Source organism: Thamnophis sirtalis, unplaced genomic scaffold, assembly GCF_051295495.1.
Source record: "Thamnophis sirtalis isolate CommonGarterSnake01/CBP01778 unplaced genomic scaffold, rThaSir2_p1.2 scaffold_1, whole genome shotgun sequence".
NCBI classification, from domain to species: Eukaryota; Metazoa; Chordata; class Lepidosauria; order Squamata; family Natricidae; genus Thamnophis; species Thamnophis sirtalis.
The window spans coordinates 97,614,058-97,635,016 of NW_028261381.1; the positions used below are offsets into that span (position 1 = coordinate 97,614,058).

At 36.1% G+C, this 20,959-nt stretch overlaps 1 protein-coding gene across 2 annotated transcripts in view; it reads left to right on the forward strand.

Annotated features, from left to right (window-relative positions):
- The window catches only part of PDHX (pyruvate dehydrogenase complex component X), an 82,483-nt gene extending 62,168 nt beyond the window's left edge, over positions 1-20,315 (forward strand). For both annotated transcript variants that reach the window (XM_087719692.1, XM_087719687.1), the window contains exons 6-11: positions 7,786-7,963; positions 8,372-8,519; positions 13,442-13,500; positions 15,385-15,543; positions 17,006-17,070; positions 19,891-20,315. In XM_087719692.1, the coding sequence (XP_087575818.1) occupies positions 7,786-7,963; positions 8,372-8,519; positions 13,442-13,500; positions 15,385-15,543; positions 17,006-17,070; positions 19,891-20,155 (874 nt within the window). In that variant the 3' untranslated portion in view covers positions 20,156-20,315. The remainder of the gene's footprint in view (positions 1-7,785; positions 7,964-8,371; positions 8,520-13,441; positions 13,501-15,384; positions 15,544-17,005; positions 17,071-19,890) is intronic.
- The last annotated feature ends 644 nt before the right edge of the window (positions 20,316-20,959 follow it).

Here is a 20,959-nt window from a genome sequence, read left to right on the forward strand (position 1 = left end):
AAGGCAGAAACTATCCAGTAATTAAATTTATTTATTTATATTTCATATTTCTAAATATATATTTTGATTAGTTCTAAGGGTTATCATTAGCTTGGTCCTCTTTACAGTATATTTAATCCTTCTCCCATGTTTTCCCTGTGATCCTTGACTTTTCATTACTAAAGCTCACAAATAATTTGTATTTTCTGTTGACAGTGTACTGTCATAAAATAGCGCAAGTTAATAATGTTTCTTCCTCCAATTTAAAACCACACTAATCTCCCTCCGATCTAGCCACCCTAAACATATGTTCAGCAAATAGCTTGAATAAACAAGAAAAGAACATACAACCTTATCTTATTCTTTTTACTGATCTGGAGCCAAACTCTTTTTTTCAATGTTCTGTCCAGATTGGAGGTTCCTGACCTATATATAGATTTTGCTGAACTTGTTCTTTAAAAAGCAGCTATATGTAATCTACAAAAATGATAAATGAAGCAATTGCATTTTACGAGGCACTGGATTTTACAAGAAGTCATATGTGTAATATTTCGTAATTTAAAGATTTCTACAAGTAATAAATTACTTTTTAAAACTCTGTAATTATACTTTTATCTCTGTTTTCATATTTTTGAACATATTAATTATTCTGCAATATGAAAAAATAATAGTGTTTTGGAGATTAAAAATCAGGATGAAAATCTCAACTTTCAAATCTGTATAAATTAAAACAAATAATGAAGTTGATGGTATAAACTTTCTGCTAGATACTTTAAATTGCTCATTGTTTCTGATTATCTCTGCACATAATAGTAATTGCTTTTTCAGTTAAGAAAATTGTTTTCCTTAAAATGTTACTGCTTTATTAAATAAGCAATTAAAATAGCAATTGTTCCATAATATGGATGTTCTTATAATCACTTTGAGTTCTTTTTCTTTTATATATAGTTTATCAGGGACTCGTGCTTGCATTACTAGTGATGTCAAAGTGTAGGATAATTTTAAAAAGTTTTGTTTACCATATTTTTGTTAAACAAATTTCAAAACAATGCATTTGTTAGAAAAACATAATTAAACAGAGAAGGAAGACATGACAAAAGAGTGGAGTTGTTTATCATTGTTTTGGAGTCAGTGCGAAGGTATGTTTAAGGTTGCTGGACTGAGAGAGCTCAGCTTAAGTCTACACTCAGCAGTGGAATCTTAAAGGATTTCACACCAATTACTGTTTCAGGATTATTTTGAGAAACAAAAAGGAGGGCCTGGTGGATATACAGAGTTCCTAGATAATCAGAAATAACAAGCAATTTAAAGTATTTAGTACATACTAGTAGAAAGTTTATACCATCAACTTCATTATTTGTTTTAATTTATTTTTAATTTAAGTTCCTAGACGCAAGGCAAGATAAAATTCTGACAAATAAACAAACACCATTAAATCAGACGAAAGATCCTTCCATCTTGAGAACTGTTTCTAGTAGCTGTACTTCATTCCTCTTTGCCTTGAAGATGTAACATTGAGAGTTTTATTATCGCTGACCATTGATGTCCCATTTAATTTGCTTTTCCGATGGCTGGTAAGAGGCATATTCACAAAACTGTAGCCATAAAAGCTAGCGGTCATCACCATACATTCACCTATGGCACGCATGGCGCTCTCTGCCATTACCCCAGCTCTGTCGCGCACACACGTGCGCCTCCCACTGGCCAGTTGGTTTTCGGGGCTCTGCCATGTATGCTTGGGAGCAAGGATGCGGGGGATTGCGCATGCATGTGGGGGGAAAGTCACACAGGGGGCAGATGCATGGGGGGCAGGTCACACATGAGGTGGTCGCACGTGCATGTATGGGGCAGTCGGGGTGCATATGCATTGCATTATGGGGATACATACACTTTCGGCACTCAGTGCTGAAAAGGTTAGCCATCACTGCCATACAGTATCTGTAGAGAATTTTTTCTGCATATTGATTTGTAGTCACAACTCATATTAAGGATTAATTAAGAAAACAATGCAGTTTTAAAATTACTATTACCACAGTTAAGAAGATAGAATCAAATTCAGGAGATTTTTTTCTCTCCTGCTTAACCAGCATTAGTTATTGTGAAGGTATTGTTATCCAGAGGGGGATGGGAGAACCTGATTTCTGAAGAAATCAGCAAAGCATCTGCTATGGGTTAAGCTTGTTCTAAAAAGAAGCTGTCAGAAATTGCCTTTATTGTTTCCCAATGTGCTTAAATAAATTGGAGTAATGGTATGAAACGCTATAATCCATTAGATCAAAGAGAGGAGAAGAGATGAGGACACATATCTTGGCAGACTAGATGATGTAAATGAATGAACCCTTGAACAAAGAAAATCCCATTCCTGCATAGAGCAGCTTTCTGTTTTCTATACAGTTGTATTGAAAATGCAAGACAGCAAATGTAGAATGAATTATGCTAATCTCCAAAGTGAAACAAAAATTCACTGGAAAGAATATTCGTCATCTCTTTTCTTCCTCTCTTTGTCACCAGAAATGCTGCTGTAAATTGGGGTTTTGCTCAGTGGGTTCCATGTTTGAAGCATTTGTAGAGGAATTGACTATTATGTCTGAGTATTACTCTGATCTCTTTGTTTTCCTCCTCATGATTAGCTGAGTGGCAGAAGGTGGTTACAGTACTCTCAGTGCCACCTTTCCCCAAATTATTTACGGCAGTTGTTGCACTCAAACCAAATACTTAGGAAGAATTTGGTTCACTTCCTTAAAAGTTAAGAGCTTGACCTGTGTCTGTTATCAAAGTCTGAATTTGGAAGCAAGTGAGAAGCATATAATTGGTTTCTTTTTTAGTAGTTTTAGGAATTTCACCAATTCCATCCCACACATTTTTCTGGCAGAAGTAGAGAGTTCAATTAGAATAGAACTGGAAGGCACCTTGGAGGACTTCTAGTCCAATCCCTTGCTCAAGCCGGAGACCCTAAACCATGTCAGACAGGTGGCTGTCCAATCTTTTCTTTAAAACCTCCAGTGATGAATCCCCTACAACTTCTAAACTTCCTTCCAGCATGCCAGCATTCCTGCCCTGTTTTGTGGCAATCCAGACTTCCAAATGCATCAATCAAATTATTGAATATCCAATAATTTCTAGAACTGGATTTTCATATCATGCTGATAAATACAAAGTTACCTTCATTATTCCTTAGTGCAGTGTTCCCCTACCTTTTTGACTTTGTGAACTGACAAGAGAGGATGGTTTCATGCAAGCAACTGGCAAGTGCATACAGCTCCATTTGCCTGAGCAGCAGGCAGGCACGCACACTGCTCACGCAAATGAAACATGCATACATTCAGTATCCAAGAAAGAAAACCCCCAACTCTATTTGAGTAGAGATAAAGGTACTTTTACTAGACATGAAATGAAAGCAGCTAAAGAAAAGCAAGATCTGAAACAAAAAGGCACAAACGTGTACATATCAAATATTTACCCAGGACCCTCCCCCCAACCCAATGTCCAACCTGTAACTCCCAAAGGTGTTGTGTGGGGTGCATCTTCACGTGGCCTCATTCCATTGGTAGAGACGGTTGGCCTTGACCAAACCTAAACCTAAGCCATCAGCATGCGCAGAAGATGGTGAGACCAAAACTCCATTCCTGATACTCCTCCAGCACCAGCAATTCCCCTCCCAAATACCACAAGCCGCCCCCTCCTCGTTACTATGGCAGCCGATAGCAAGCAAAGTAGAGGCTGACACATGCGCTCACCCCTTTGCTCACACAAGTGGGGGGGGGTGCACGTGCTTGCCTGTTGGTTTCACAGCCCAGATCCAAATGCCTTATGGCCCAGTAGTGGGCACAGCCCGAAGGTTGGAGACCCCTGCCTTAGTGTACAATATATGAATCCAGTTTATGAGTTTTATTCAGACTAAAAAAGTTACTTTTAATAGGATAATTTAAAGTTATTTTATTATTGCAAAGATTTCCTTAAAACCTAAGCACAACAAATGTAGTCTGTGTCTAGTCCATTCTTCCAGAATTCAAAAATTCATCAATAATTGACCATTACCTTTCCAAATATTACCAAGACCAAATGGCTGTCAGTGTTTCAGCTATCCAGATCTGGCAATATTCCATCATCGCCCTTGGATGAGATTGCACTTACTCTTCCAGGTTGGTGTACAATCTGGAAATCTTCCTGGATTAGTAACTTTTTCTTAAGAGGTGCACTTTTTCTACATAGGAGCTTTAAGTAGTCTCTCATGCCCTAGTCAGCTCATTGCTTGATTACTGCCACACTTGATTACTGTTCAACATGGAGCTGCTCTTGAAACTTCAACTGGTACATAATGCAGCAGTTGCAAGCAGTGATGTGCATTTCTTATTTCTCATTTCTGCTTGTGTCATGTAACATCTCTGTTTCATAAGTTGTACTATTTGCTAGTTTGTTTCTGGGTGTGATGGTTACCTGTAAAAGCCTTCATGGCATAAGACCTGGTTGCTTCTTGAACTACCTGTCTCCCATAGTATCTATCATAGAATCTGCCTAGCCAATTTGATCTTCAAGCATTTGCACAATCCAGATTCGCTCAATTAAACAATACCATTTGGCCAGGACCTTAGAAGCATGTATTCTGTGATCGTGGACACAACAGCCAGACTGGGTTTGCTCTGTCCAGTAACCAGTTGGACTGAGTCTACACTTATGATGTCATCGGGCCCTTGTGGCTCCTCCCCAGTTCAGACTCAGTCCAACCGACTAGCTGTGAGAATTGATCTCTCCTCCAAATTTTAACCTTATAAGTTTAATTGGCAATTTTTTACAATTTTTTTTCCCTTTGAATTGGCTTTTTTAATTGAATTTTTTCTTCTGACCAAATTGGAGGGAAATTCAAAACTGCTTTCTGGCTGCCTCTCTTCAGCCATCTGACTGCCATGAGTTCGTCAGAAAGCCTGCCTTGCAGTCAGATCGGCCAGCTCACGAGCTACGGCTCCGTAGCTTTTTCCCCACAGCACTCCTTGACTCTGGGCACTTGGAGGGACGTGCGACCAGCCCTTCCATGTGCAGCGGTTCCAGCAAAGTCGGTGGCCATTCTGCGGATTGCTCGGCCACATTGAGTGTCAGTGCCATTTTACAGGTTGGAAAAGCCCTCAAAGATAGCGGCACCATTTTGAGGCTCAGAAAAGCCTCAGAGATTCAGCCATTTTGGACACATTAAAAAAGGTGCAAACTCTGCAGCAGCCGTTAGAAGTGCCCAGGATCATCCCAGGTGGACCAGATCAGGGGCGCCTGGCCATCAAACGGGTGAGACCGTTGCTTATCTTTATTGTGACATTGATTTATGTCTGATGAGATGGCTGACCAAGCTGTGGCTGCAGATAAAGGATTAGAAGAGGCAGTACCATCGGGAACAAAGAGCAATAGGAAGAGGCAAGCCAAAGAGGCTCCTTCCTCAGGAGTAAACCCCAAGGGCTCTAAAGCGACTACCAGAGCAGAAGAGCGCAGGCAGAAGGCTCTTGAGAAAGAATTTCAGAGGGCCCAAAAACAACAAGTTCTAACTGCCCAGCCCTCCCCCCCTCCTCCCAGGGATCTCCAGGTTGTCTCCCCAGATCCACCTGTCTTGTCTCCCATGGGCCCTTGCCCTTCACTGGCTGATTCAGATGGGAGATTGTCTTCTTCAGAGTCCTCCTCTTCTATAGAACCTGACAACAGAGGCGATTTCTTTAATGTCCCTCTCAATAGGGAACGCACCTTTGAACAGGCTTCCCTCCCTGTTGTGCATGGTTCTGGGATTCCCCAAGCCATGTACACCTATCCTGCAGATATGGAAACCATCATTGCTGATGGTCATGGCTGCTGGCCTACAGCGGGTCATGGCTGCTGGCCTACAGCAGGTCATGGCTGCTGGCCTACAGCGTCCTCAACCTACTCCATTACATAGCCACAAGCATAAATCGTCTGCAACTGCTCAACATCCTGATCCCTCTGCTTCTACTTCTCAGGCTTCAGTTGGTGGGGAACAAGATAACCTGCGGGATTCAGACCTGTCTGACGACGAGGTGGTCACCCCGGATGCCCCGACCTTTGTCGGATTATTCAAAACCAATCGCTTTAAGACCCTTCTACTTAAGGCCATTAAAGCTGCTAACTTACCATCTTCTGCTTCAGCTTCTACTTCACAGGAGAAACCAACAGAACCAGCTACAACTGAGAGTCTCAATACCCCATTCACTGAACCTACTTTGCTTCGCCTTCAAACAATTCCAACACAGGGTTCAGGACTGCCACATATTAGTCCTAACAAACAACACCATGACCAAGGCACACATAAACAGGCAGTGGGGAACACGTTCCTGGCCTCTGATGCAGGAGTCCAACCTGTTGTGCCGGTAGGCGGAATCTCACCTGTCATCTCTCAGGGCAGAGCACATCTCAGGGGCCTCCAACGTCCAGGCAGACTAGATAGATCAGGCAGAGTGGAGCATCCATCCAAACCTCTTCCATCGACTGATACTACGATTCGGCCATTCTCTGTGGCAGTGCCTTTAGAGATCTAGATGGCGCACACTCTGCTGCTAGTTAGAAGAGCTGGTTCTTCACCCTGGTGAGAGAGAATGAGGACGTTGCTTTGTTCCATACAGTCTGTCATTCTTGCCATCTTCTATGTGTTATTGTAATTTCTTTGTCAGAATCATTGGGAGTTGGGCTGCATACAAGTTTAATATATAATAATTGTTGTTGTTGTTGTTGTTAGTTGCACAGACGTGTCCGACCCATCGCGATCTTATGGACAATGTTTCTCCAGGCCTTCCTGTCCTCTACCATCCTCTGGAGTCCATTTAAGCTCACACCTACTGCTTCAATGACTCCATCCAGCCACCTCATTTCCTGTTGTCCCCTTCTTGTTTTGCCCTCAATCTTTCCCAGCATCAGGCTCTTCTCCAGTGAGTCTTTCCTTCTCATTAGGTGGCCAAAGTATTTGAGTTTCATCTTCAGGATCTGGTCTTCTAAAGAGCAGTCAGGGTTGATCTCCTCTAGGACTGACAGGCTTGATCGCCTGGCAGTCCAAGGGACTCGCAGAAGTCTTCTCCAGCACCATAAGTCAATTCTTTGGCACTTAGCCTTTCTTATGGTCCAACTTTCATAGCCATACATTGCAACTGGGAAAACATTAATAATAATCAATGGTCAATCAACAACAATAATAAAATATTCATTTTTATAAATAAATAATACATTAATATAAATGTAATATAATTATTTATTAAAGTTGTATGTTATCTAACTCCCAGTGACTTTCAATAATATAATTTATTGTATAATATATCTGGGTACTTATCTGGAAACCAGGAGACTGTAAGTTATAGTTCCATCTTAGGCATGAAAGCCTGCTAGGTTGGCTTGGGCAGTTACTCTGCTTCCACCCAATACACGCCGGGGCCGTTCCAACCATACCGGTTGTTATGGAATCCGGATCCCACCACTGGCTAAAGTCTACATATCTTAAAGTTGCCAAATTTGAAAAACGCTGCTGTTGTCCAAATGGTTTAGTTTACAACTTAAATATATTGTCCTATAAGTCAATGCTTAATAATGGGACCTATAAATTGCTTGGTAAATAATCTCCAATAACAGGGCTGTTTTTGGAATGGATTTTTGTTGTGCTTTGTTATTGGTCCTATTCAGTCGCTAAGTCATGTCTGACTTTTCACAACCCCACGGACCAGAGCACACCAGGCCTTTGTGCTTTGCAGAGGTTGTTTTATAGATTTATTTGCACTTCATGAGATTTGAAGTGTGTCTTAAACCTTTCCACTTGTGTCTTTGAATTGACAGGGATGCCCTTAAGCTTTTAGAGCAGAAGCAAAAGCCTGTGGAAGCAAAACCCATGGTTTCTTCAGTTCCCCTACGCCAAGCTGGAATGCCTTTGTCTACACCATCAGCAAGTGTGCCCATTAGTGCTTCACATCCTCCAGTTACCCCTGTCTCTGTTCCTGGCCGGCCAGCTTCCATGGTATTAACTTTCTCAGATTTATAGCTACGCTAAGATCACTGCATCACATTATATAAGCATAAATGATAGAGTTATACCAGTAGGATTTTAGAATTCAATTTAGAGTTTTATTTATTTATGCAACTTAAGGACACGCCGATCTGTTACGATTGTGCATGGACTTCAGTGAGAATTGTAATGAATATTTATATGTGTCTTATAGTTTATATGCCCATGTAGAATGTTTATTTTGATTTAAGAACTCTATAATTGGCAACATAGTTATTTAGAAAACATTAGGTATTAAAGCCCAGTTTTTCCATCACTAAACATTATGGTTTAAATGATATCCTTTATTGTCATGATCCTATTCCACTGAAATCATCTTTCTTCCTTTAATTTAATATGTAAAATGTGTTTTATTGCAAGAACCCGTTCACTGAAATCCCTGCTAGCGACACAAGAAGAGTTATTGCTAAGAAACTAACAGAATCAAAGACCACGGTACCTCATGCATATGCATCGGCTGACTGTGACCTTGGTGCTATATTAAATCTAACGCAAGAACTGGCAAAAGGTAAAACTCCTTCCTATTTTGTAAACCCGTCTACTCAGCTATGCTGCATTTACTGCAGGGGCTTTTCTGAAGAGAAACAAAATGCCTGTCAAAATTCTGCCTTTGATCTTAGATGTAGATGAGCATTTTTGTTTGCATGTGTGACATCCCTTGCAATCCAACATTTAGCATGGATAGTTGTTAATTGGTTTTGATGACAACTGTCTTGCTCTTATTGTCACAGAGGATTTCTACTTAATTAATTATTTTTTTTGCTTAAGAGTGTTAAGCAATTGTAGCCTACCCACAAAAAGAATCTGCGAATTCCTATTCATGTGAATGGTTTTACATTTTGAATGAAGCATTTGAAGGTTACCGCTTAATTAGCAGCCTTAGGAAGTGCAGATGGCAAATTCCTTCATTAGTATTCTAAACAGGTATGGTTATTTAAATGATGGTGCTTTTCCACTTCAGCCAGCCCTAATGTGCTTTATGTTTGTTATTTGAATACTTTTTACTCAACAACACTGCAACTGAGGATGGGGTGGGGAAGCCAGAATTCCAGTGTTGCCAACAAGAGATTTCTGTTGCTACTTATTGCTTTGCATAGAGTTTTGAATCTGTGTGCCATATTTTTTCCTTAATCCTGGTAAGCTATACACATTACAACAATTTGGAAAGATACCAAATATTCCAGGTTAATTGTTGGTTATATTTTTTGAGAATTTAGATTTTTCTTTAAACATATATGGAAAAGTTCATACATAATGAACTTATACAGTATCCTATAGAACAGACACTGTTCTTGTTTGAATTATTGGTTTGGAGGAATTTCAACTAGTTTCAAAATATAATTGCATTAAATTTAGAACCAGAAAAACCCCAGACTATCTACTGTTTTCAGAGCTTCAATTAGCTTTGCTTCTTTCCACATCATTATTCTTTGTCTAAGTATGATAGGTTTGCATTTTAAAAGGTGATAATCGTTCATTAAGATATACTGCAAGTATTGTCATGTATATTTATTTTTTAAAGTATCTATTTTTCTTTGTATGATATGATATAAAAATTTCCCTCGGTTTCAAAAGTATTTTATCATGCTGATGTGACATTTAAAAGAGAGAGTTTGTTTAAAACCACTTTCTTATATTGGACTAATTAGCAACAAAAGCAGAATAAAAACGGTATTAACAATATGATAATGCAAACTAGAAACTAAGCGATTAAGTTATAAAGAGAACATTCTTGCTATAATGCTCAAAATTCCTTGCCTCTTTCCTTGTCTCTTTCAAAGATTGACAGCCAACAATCTACATTTGCATTTAACATGTATAATTGTATAATTCTTTTACCAGTCCCTATGCGCCAAATATATACTGTACATCTTGAAACCTTGATAATGTTCAAGCATTGGGAAAAAGCCAGGAAAAACATATGCCTCTTTAATGCATAGCTGTCATCCAAAGTCACATTCACAACTGAATTGGTCTAAATCCAAAATGTGACATTAATGGGATAGTCCAAACCCTACTAGTTAATATTCCAACTCATGAGTTTCATCTTAGCAAGGCAGTTGCTCTGTTATTTATTATTCTCTGAGGTTTGAATAATATTTTTATTGTTGTAATGACCTCCTTTAAGATCACAGTGAATTGTATATCGTATTATTTAAAGCAACCTTCCTCTAGTTTCAGTGAAAAGGAAATTCATCTCATTTGATAAAATGAACTGTGGCTAATAAAAGAGCTTTTTAATAAAATAAAAAAATCTTACTTTTACTGCCAGACTCCTTCTTATAGGTTGCATTGGCAGCTAGTAAATTGGGTAGGGCCAGTTTGAAGTCAGGTGGGACTGAAATAAAATCAAATAATATCAGTTTCATCAATTTCCTATTAAGAGAAAGGCTGTTGGCTTAGGAACTAAGATTGATTCTTCCATAACTTCCATCAATTATGGAGTTTCCAGAAGTAGCAATAACATCTGGACCTCATAGACTGTATAATAAATGCTTGAGCTGAATAAAATGCCAAGAAGCATTCTGCAGGAAAACTAATTTATTTTTTTCATTTTGCAAAAGTTGTTTAAATGCCCAGTTAATCTAAAATAATAGTACTATCAGAGGCCCAGTTTACCAAAAGATAGATTGACCTGCATTTTCAAAACTGGGAAATCCCAAAATAAAACATTTTAGTGATATTAAGGATAGGCTGTTTCTTAGAATTTCACTGTGATCAAATAATAATTATTTTGCTGAGAATAGATGAATACGTAAGTTCTTGATTTCATTTAGTGATCAAAGCTTGGATTACTGCCTAGCGATAAGCCTGAAAGTGTGAGAACTTAAAACCACATACTATATCAGTCCATAAAGCATAACATATTATCTGCATGTGGTAGAATATAATTCTCCAATTCTTTCATAGTTCCACTTTTCAGTTTTTCAAACAGTAACAAGCAAAAGAGAAAAAAGAAAAAAATCTGAACAAACTAGGCATATCAACTGTTCATCAAGTATTGATATATGAAACTTTCCAATTTAAAAAAGCTAATGTTAAGTATCATTAATTGAGTGTCAGTTCCATTTTGATTGGTGTGCCTTATCTATTTGTTGTATATAGTTTGGATCATGTGCTTGACTGAGTGGTAGATCATATACAGATCTATTGATCTGTCAAAGGGACCGCTAATGTTCAAAGTCACTAAAAAGTTGATTGGTCACAAGAGACCTTCAATCACTAGCCAACTCCTGCATTCAAAACCTATGCAGACTACAAATACAGCCAGGCACTTCTGAATTTTGCATCGAAAAAGACTCGATGGGACATGGAATCAAATATCTGCAAAAACCTTTCAATACAATAGAAGAGTTGGAAGGGACCTTGGAGGTCTTCTAGTCCAACCCCCTGCCTAGGCAGGAAACCCTATTTCAGACAAAAGGGCTATCCAACATCATCTTAAAGACTTCCAGTGTTGGAACATTCACAACTTCCGGAGGCAAGCTGTTCCACTGATTAATTATTCTAACTGTCAACCCTGATCAATATATTGGCATTGATCTCCCAAAGCCCAGAGAATCCAACCAACAAGATGTACAGTTTTAAGTCAATCGACAATTTCTGGTATTTAAAACAGAAATAACATTGACCCAGTTTTTCTTGTAAAGGTACTCATTTATTTGAACCCAGCCATTATACTGAATTGTTGACTTTTGTACATTCAAATATTAATCACCTGTATTTGTGGTTGCAGCATCATTTTAAGATAGTAAGAGTTTCTATAGTGAAGAAGTATGTTAACAATAATACAATGCTACATGCTGTAAAATGATTGTGTAATATAGAAAAAGGGATCAATGACTGATCTCTATTCAGCAAAAGAAAATAAAGTTATTACTGTCTCAAAATTTAGAACTACCAAGAACCAGTGTGCATCATCAAGCTAACTATTAACCAAGAAGAAATGGTTTTATGATAGTTAAATCTTTTACACTTTGCAGCTTGCAGTAAAGTTCCTTTCTACTCTCTGTTACCGTTAACCCGATTTTAAGGATTTGTCTTGGCTTTATGTCATTTAAATTGCAGTAGCCCCAAGGGCATCACAGACTGAGATGTCACCTACTTATGACTGAACAGATATAAAACAATCATTTTGATTCTTCCACTTCATGCCTGACAGGATTTATAGTGCCTCTTTCGGAGTTTATTTTCAGACTTAAGAATAGATTTTGAAACAATGGTAGATTGATACATGAATGTTACAAATTATAAAAAGTTGTAATGCATATTTTTCATTCACTAATTACTTGCTTGCTTTGTTTCTCTTCTTAAAATTATGAATTATAACAATAATTTATGAATGACAGTATGAATCATATCCTAATGTTGCTAAAAATACTGACTTCAGCTAATTATACAGATCTGCACAATATAGTTTTATTAATTTATGTTCAATTATGTGCAATTATTATAAAGTTTCAATCTTCTCTGCTCACAAAATTATGTTTTCACATCAGCTATGTTTCAATACATAACATTCAAAAGGATTTTATGTTCTATTTTGGAGTATTCTTTGCCTCCGTTATATTTTGTTTAATTTCATTTATATGCTGGGTGATTTACAAAGAGTAAGAGTGGGTATTTAAAATATGAAAAACAATAAAAATAGGAAGTATCAGGTTGTTATATTTAAAAAAACACACAACATACATAATCTATAAATTCCACAAAAATGTACATCAAGATGAATGTGATTTTGCATTTAATGACGATGATTGGATCTCCCTGCCTTGGATAATCTATTAATTCAAGGATTTACTTTATGTGATTTAATTCCATAATGAAATTTTCTACAGTGTGCTTGGACAATCTCACAGAGATTCCTTGGTCCTCGCATGGGAAAATACCAGATATCAAGTAAAGTGGAAAGTTTAAAAAACCTGTTGAAGCAGGCAATAACAGGCTCTTTCTGCATTGTTATAGGTGTAGATATAAAGAGGCTGGCCTTTTTTAGAGGGAAGATCATTAAAAAGCAATGAGCAAATAAGCATGGCTTAAGCCCATATAAAGGTACAGATTTACAAAAACGGGTAAGGCAATCACCTTATTCAAATGAAAATAAAAGGAGGGGGTGATATCTTCAGATTTGCAAAACTCTTTTACTGTGGTCATTCTGATGAAAGTAATTTTAGGCCTGTGGTGTCTGTTTCCTGATCCAGTCTATCTTTTAGGGCTGCATTAGCCAAGTACATGAAATTACGATACGTGGGGCTCAGCCCAAAGGAAACTTGTGTTATGGCACAAATTTTGAATTTCAAATTTGTGGTACTGTGAAAATACTACTGTGAAAATAAATCCTTGTAATGTTTTAACCATATGATTTTACATGTCTAGAATTCTAGTTTTTCTATTAAACGTCACCTTATAATTTATTTCTCTTTTGCACAGATGATGTTAAAGTATCTATAAATGATTTTATTATCAAGGCAACTGCATTGACCCTGAAAGTAAGTAAATTAGTCCTGCAAAATATACACACCTGATTCCACGTTAACGATTTCTTAAACCTCTATTTTTTGTTCCAGACTAGGAAAAGATGTTTCTTAAAGATGTTGTAACAGATACAGTGAATGTTTAATGTATCTTTAAACAACTCCTACCTTTGAGAAAAATGGCACAAAATATGTTAATCAAATACATCTGTACGGCTTTTCTTTTTTGTGCATTTACCATTACCATTACAAATTTGTTTTCAACAATACTTTATAAAATACCATGTGATTTGAGATTATTGTTGTAATTCCTCCTATTAAATATTATGGATCATGGACACGGATATTGGTGATTGCTGGCACCATGTTCTCTTTTCTACAATGTCCTTCAAGTAATGGCAAGTTTAAGCTAAATATATTTTTTATTTTATTGTTTTCCAACTATTGTACTGTATAATATCTAGCTACATAGGTTTATATCCTTTGGTGCAATGAATATTGTTTCTACTGATAAGGGATATAGTCTCCTAGAGAAAGAACAAATATTCCTTCCAAAATTTTATTTTAATTTCAGTTAATATTCCAGGATTTCCAAGTCATTACATATATATATTTGATATTCGCTTGTATCTAAATTCAGTTCAAGATGCAATGTGTTTAGTTGGCCTTTATGGAGAAAATAAGCAAAATCCTTAAAATGCAAAGATTGTTTCCATAAGTATAATAAAGAAAACTTAATACTCACTTTCCACTAATTCCTATTTTTTCTAATCAATCAATATTGATTTTTATAGTATATTTTAGAATTCCTTAGTCCATAAGGATCTTTCAGTAGTGTACCATTTGTGTTGAATTTGATCTTTTATGAGTATAGTAGAAAATACTATTTATATGTGCTAAGATACAAGATACAATCATAAGATGAAATATAATGTTTCAACTTCAAACGTTGCAGGATTTTTCAAATAGTTGTGTGGGGGTTTGCTTGCTTTTTTCACAGCTACTCATAGACTGTAAAAATCAATTCTGAATATTGTGGGAGACTTCTATGCGGCATACATGGTGTGAAAAATTGCAACCAAAAAGAGAAATTGGCAGTGACAGTTTGTCAGTGCATACATTGGTGTGATTAATTGGTGTGTGGCTCTCATTGAATCTGTGTGGGCTAACGCTTATTAGGAGAATACTACAAATTGAATTGAAGTGTCAGATCTGCTGTTTTTAAAATTAGCTGTCTATTTCACTATTCTAGTGAAAGCTCAGAACATTAAAGGGGAAAAACCTTTTTAAAAACCCAAACTGAATTTTAAAATGTTAAGAGTTGATTTCTGAAATTAAGGTTTCAAATAAGACAAATAATAATAATAACCTTTATTGTCATTGTACATACATACAACAGAATCTAATTGGTTCTCCTTTCAATATGGTTATGTGATTCCCCCCACTCCTTTTTAATTTTTTACAATTTTTTAGCTCTTTTCTCTTCCCTGATTTAAATGGGAACAGAAATTCTATAAACCTTCTATTATGTTTTTGGACGGAATGTCAAAGTTCTTTACTAGTAAGGAACAAAATGAGAGTTGCCCTCCAACAAGTTTGAATTCTGTTAATAATATAACCCAGAAACTGAATAAACCCATCTATTGTATGGTTGCCTGCAGCTGTAATTGCCTGTGACCATAATGTGCATTCATCTTTTGTAACAAAATTAATATACACTAATAAGATAAGTCTATTTTTAGAGTCATTTGGCCTTTTTCTTGCTATTATTAACATGATCTTGCTTAAGGCAAATCATTTCCCGTATGTTATTGTTTCTATCACACAATTCTAAAAGGCTTTTAAAAACTTGGTTTCAATGCTATTTTTAACATCTGTGCCTCCCTCTGTTTCTTCCAGCAAATGCCAGATGTGAACGTGACCTGGAATGGAGAAGGCCCCCAGCAGCTGCAATCGATAGACATTTCTATAGTTACGGCAACAGACCAAGGTTTTATTACACCTATCATAAAGGATGCTGCATCCAAGGGAATTCAGGAAATTGCTGCTTCTGCAGAGGTGTGTCTTCAAATACCCAGGCCTTTCTTAGACCAAAAATTGAATTATATGGTTTCTAAGAAAACATCCGCTGTTCCTTTGATTATGTCTTCTTGGCTGGCTTTAAGAAAGAGGACAAGATTGTTTTACAAAGATCACAAATCTTGAATAGAAGGCAATAACCTCTGTATACTGTTGTGGCATAGTAACCTATCAATAACTGTCTGGGTCAATTTACTTATACATAATAATAGGAATAACAATAATAATAATAACAATAATAATAATAATAATATTTAATAGTGGTATTCTTCCAACTTATAATTTCTACTTCTATTATGTAATCATTGGTAAAACAAATTCCATGTTGAAAAATATTATGTATCCTCTTTATCCTTTATCTTGAATGTTAACCTATCCATTTCTACATTATCTAATATTTTTTAAATTATATTTTCATCTGTAGGAGTTTCCTTATTTTTCCAGCGTTGTGCAAATACCATTCTCGCTGCCATCAAAACATCTAGTATTAAATATATGTTCCCTTTGTCATATTTTTCTGATAATATACATAACAAAAATATTTCTGGCTTATAGGTCCACAAATTAAAAACTATTTGCCAGCCTATGTTGAAAACTATTACAATATTAAAATTCCATCAAACAATAGTAAGAAGTTGTACTGCAACTAATGCAGTAAAAAAATTTATATAGCAAATAATGATGAATATAACTCATACAAACAAAAGCTCTTAGCAGCCCTCCATACTGTGGGAAAGTGTCCTGAGAGAGAAAAAGCTCAAGAAATACTTACCTAGATAAATTTTAATTGCCATTTATTTAAATCTTTAAAATATCTCCTATAACTATCCTATTTTTAAGCATTCAGAAGGTAGTTCTATTGTTTAATTCTGAAGTATCTAAATATGGTATATAAAATTACAACACGTCATGATTTTTCATGAGTTTTATTGCCTCCTGGGGGAAATGAATTAACACTGAATTATTCTCACCTGTCTGTTCTGAATCCTGCTGCAAGGCTTACATTTTTCTATGACATTTGCTATGATTTCTGTTGACATTTGGTGGGATTTCCTGTTAATATAAAAATGTTAATTTATAGTTATAGCAAAGTAATTGCTTTTCAATTTTTAGATTCTGTAAACAAGACAATGATGGATTGTGGATAACCACATATGCTCTCCATAAGGCAACATATGTGGAATTTTAAAAAGCAATTTAAGAAATCTCCATGAAATTTGTCCATATCTCTGCTTTACTTACAGTTCTTTTTTCACATGTGAAACCCCTTCCCAGGACATCCAAATATATGAGTTCTTCTAACTACAGATTATAGGAACTGTCTGAATCTGTCAGAATTTTCTTATATAATTAGCAACCCAATCAAATGTGCATAAAAGCATGTGCTTTTTGAAAGTTGTGATTATTTAAAATAATTTATATTTGGATCTTACTTCCTTAGGCTTTAGCAAAGAAAGCAAGAGATGGGAAGTTACTTCCCGAAGAATACCAAGGAGGATCTTTGAGGTAATTTAAATACATTTCGGAACAGAATGGCGGCGGCCCGGTGGAGTGTGGGTTGGTGGTGGAGATGTTTGAGATACTCTTTGTAAATCTCTTAAGTCTATGTTTTATAATCCCATCTCCATTATAAGATCTGTGAACAGAACAATGAATGGGGGTTACTTATCTATAAATAAGTACTGCTATATTCTCTTCTGTTTTTCCTGCTTTATTTTCGGGCTGCTGTCGAGTTGTTTTTTGGATTTAATTCTATAGCCTTTCAATGGTAATTCAGCAACTTTAATAATGCTCTATCTAGGTGTATTATAAAATCATAATATCTGCTATTTTATAAAATTTGGAATCTGTTACTGTATTTGGAGTTATTAGAATTGTTACATTCATGAAAATGATTCACTGATAGTAAGCAAGCAAGTCAAAACACCTTTAAGGCTGACCCTAAAGAGAAGCCAAAAGACTTGGCATTTTCATTTATCAGTTCCATGAATCTGAAATAACACTATGTTGAACTAGTATAACTTGGAGGAATGACATTTATGCTAGATCACTGAATTGGGAACCGGTTAGCTTCAAACTGGAGGCATTTTGAGTAAATGTAATGAATTTAATTAACCCTTAATTCTCCAGAGCCCTTATACAGTACATATAGTTGAAGTGGTAAAGGGAAATATTTCTACATATCTTATATTGCAAGAATGGAAAAACACACCCAGCCCACACTTTTGTTACTTCTCATGCTTGGTTGGTTTCTTGAGGATGAGATCTTAAAGAGAACAGACATCATCCCTCCCCCATTGCCCATCAATAGTTATTTTATTGAATAAGATAGTAGCTGCAAACTTTCAAGTGACCATGAGTAACAGAAAGAACTGCCTAATACAAGGAATGTAACAAAACTGGAGAAACTCCTTTTGTCAGCATCAACCATCATCACCTTTCCTAAAGAGATAAATTGTGTTGGGCTGTTGTTAAAATGAAACAAGTTATGTGTGGCAATTTTCTTCCCTTTAGAAAGGAAGGCAGCCTTTTCTAACGGCATCTGATTCCCTTTCCAAACTGACTCAAAATGGGAAATTAGTGTGAATGAAGTGTTAGGAAAAAAGTTCATCCAAAGGAGAACTTCTGCACATATGGACTTTGCATTTGTTTCATATGTTCATATTCTCTAAATCTTGATATGCAAGAATATTGCATTTTTGGAAAAATGTTAAAAAAAGTAACAGCATTTTATTAGCATTATCATGTTCAGTTTGTATAAGAGAAGATGGACCTTGGCATGGGGAAAATCATAAAACAGATTTGCAGAATGCTTACATAAAAACAATGAAACATATTTCATTGGTTCACCATATTTTAGTGCCAATACCATTTTATCCTATTTACTAATATTGATTCTGCTGCAATGGAACAAGCATGACTGCTTCCAGACACCTTGAAGTCCTCCTGATGGATATTTTTCCTCACCTTATCATGCACCAATTTTGTAAAACCACAATATAACATTGTAAACAAAACTATTTTTGCTCAACCTGCAAAGAAACAGTATAAAACAGTATTAAACTCTCATGTCAGAGTTTAAATCAGATGCATTCAAAGTAACATACAATTTTATATGAGTTCAGTATAATATCCAATATTCAAAATCTTCAAACGATTGTGTGGGAGATTATTGCTTTGTTCGCATTCTAGTATGACTATTTTGTGTTAAGTCATTTGATCAGTAGTTCCCAATCTACTAGGTGGAAGCATGTTTAGGGTTCAGGCATAGTTAACTTCATAACATTTATTTCCTAGACGATATGCTACTGAGTGTTTGCCATTATCCGTTCAGGGAGCTTTCTACCACCACCGCTTATCTAAGCTACAATCATCATTTTGTTCTCTGAGAAAGACTGTGTTCCTATGTGGCCCTGGGATATTGTTGAAAAAAATATGTTGTTTTTTGTTTATGTCTCACCATTTGCCATGTTTTCATTAAAATAATCTAAAAATCAGTGGGGCACCTGTTGCCCATTGATGTTCATGGGTCCCATATTAAGCAGCCAAACAATAGGTGTGAATGGGTAAGTCTTTGCCAATAAAGGTTTGGCACTTACCAGCTTTAACCTGTTCCTCGTCAGCTAAATGTATTTTTATAGTGTTATAAAATCTATCATATTATCTATCGCCAGTCTGCTTAGGTACTCACATTTATTTCTACTTAAGCCTTCTATGTTTAGTTGCAAAATATGGATCCAGTGTCCCATATTTTTTTTCAGTGAGTCCTTAAAAGAACAGTTGTAATCTAATTGCTGCTTCCATAGTTTTGGACCATGAGAGATGCAATATCCAATTAGGTCACTATGTATAGCCACTTTGTTAAGAAAAAATGTTTTCAGGGTATGCCGTTGTGCAGGTAGTCTATACTTCATATCCCTGGTATGATATCAGCCACACTAGAAGCAGTTAGATGGTTATCTTCCTGGCTTCATATTATGGTGATCTTCTTATGGTTTTATGTTAATTTAATATTTTATCTCCTATAGTGTATTGTCCACATTCTGTAGATGCCATACACTAAACAAATAAAATTTAACAGCTATGCTAATTATTCAATAGCCGTGTTTCATCACATGGAATTTGAACCAATTTTTACCCCCAAGAACCCCTAGTCTCATGTTGATGACGAATGAAACTATTTGACTGTTCTGTTATAAACCAAATTCAAAATCAAGAATTAACCATTGCAACATATTTATTTCTACCTACCTGTACTAAACAGTTTCAAAATTATTTTTCCAGAATGTCTTATTTTTCTATTTCTTGTCATTTTTCCAACAAAAGCATATCAAATCTTGGAAAGTTCGGTATCAACAGTTTCATTGGTCTGGTAATGCCTCCTCAAGCCTGCATCTTAGCAGTGGGAGGATCTCGGACAGAACTCACTGTTGTAGAGGATGAAGATGGGAATGAGAAGCTTCAACAACACCAGCTCCTAACGATAACCCTGTCAAGTGATGGTCGAGTGATAGATGATGAACTAGCTTCTAAATTTTTAGACACACTCAAGGCAAACTTGGAGAATCCAGGCCGTCTTGCTTTGTATTAAAAGATCAAGATTTCTTCCTGTGTTTGGCAAAATATTTAAACTGAATTCCGAAAGAAGATAAAAGGCAACTAGACACAGAAGCTAGGAAAATATGTATAGTGTGACATGGACAACTTAAACTGCTTATTTATTTAAATAAACTTTAAAAGATGTTTAATGATTTCGATCTCTTGACTTTTATGTTGAAATACTGTTATGCATGTTACATCTGCAAAACTGGTTCAAAGTAATTTTAGAGTGTGTTCTAATATACCCTTTTCCCCCTAAAAATAAGACCTCCCCAGATAATAAGCCCAATCGGATTTGAGCACATGCACTAAAAATATCCTTCCCCAAAAATATTGCAACACAGCAGCATCCATGAGGTGACCATACTCGCTACTTCCTGCACCTCAAAAATAATAAGACCTCTCCGAAAATAAGGCCTTATTTTGGAGGTCAAAAGAGAATAAGTCTCTGTCTTATTTTCAGGGAAACACTGTAAATGCGTATTGCCTATATACTATGTAAAACTCTTGGGTAATATTGAATAGATGTATAAAAAATACTAAAAGGAAAGAAGACCATCTTTCCTTCAAGCTAAACTTTTATCTAGGCTGAATACCAACCATCTTTTAGGTCTAACCAGATTAAGATGGCAAAATGTAATTGATCTGAGTCAACAGTGTTGCTGTTTATTTTTTAAAAAGCAGTTAGAATAGGATTCAGCTATAGAAATCTGACTATATGAAGAATTATCTGCATACAATAAATACAGTGACTAATAATGATAAATATTATGAGTGATGAGAAGAAAATACAGAG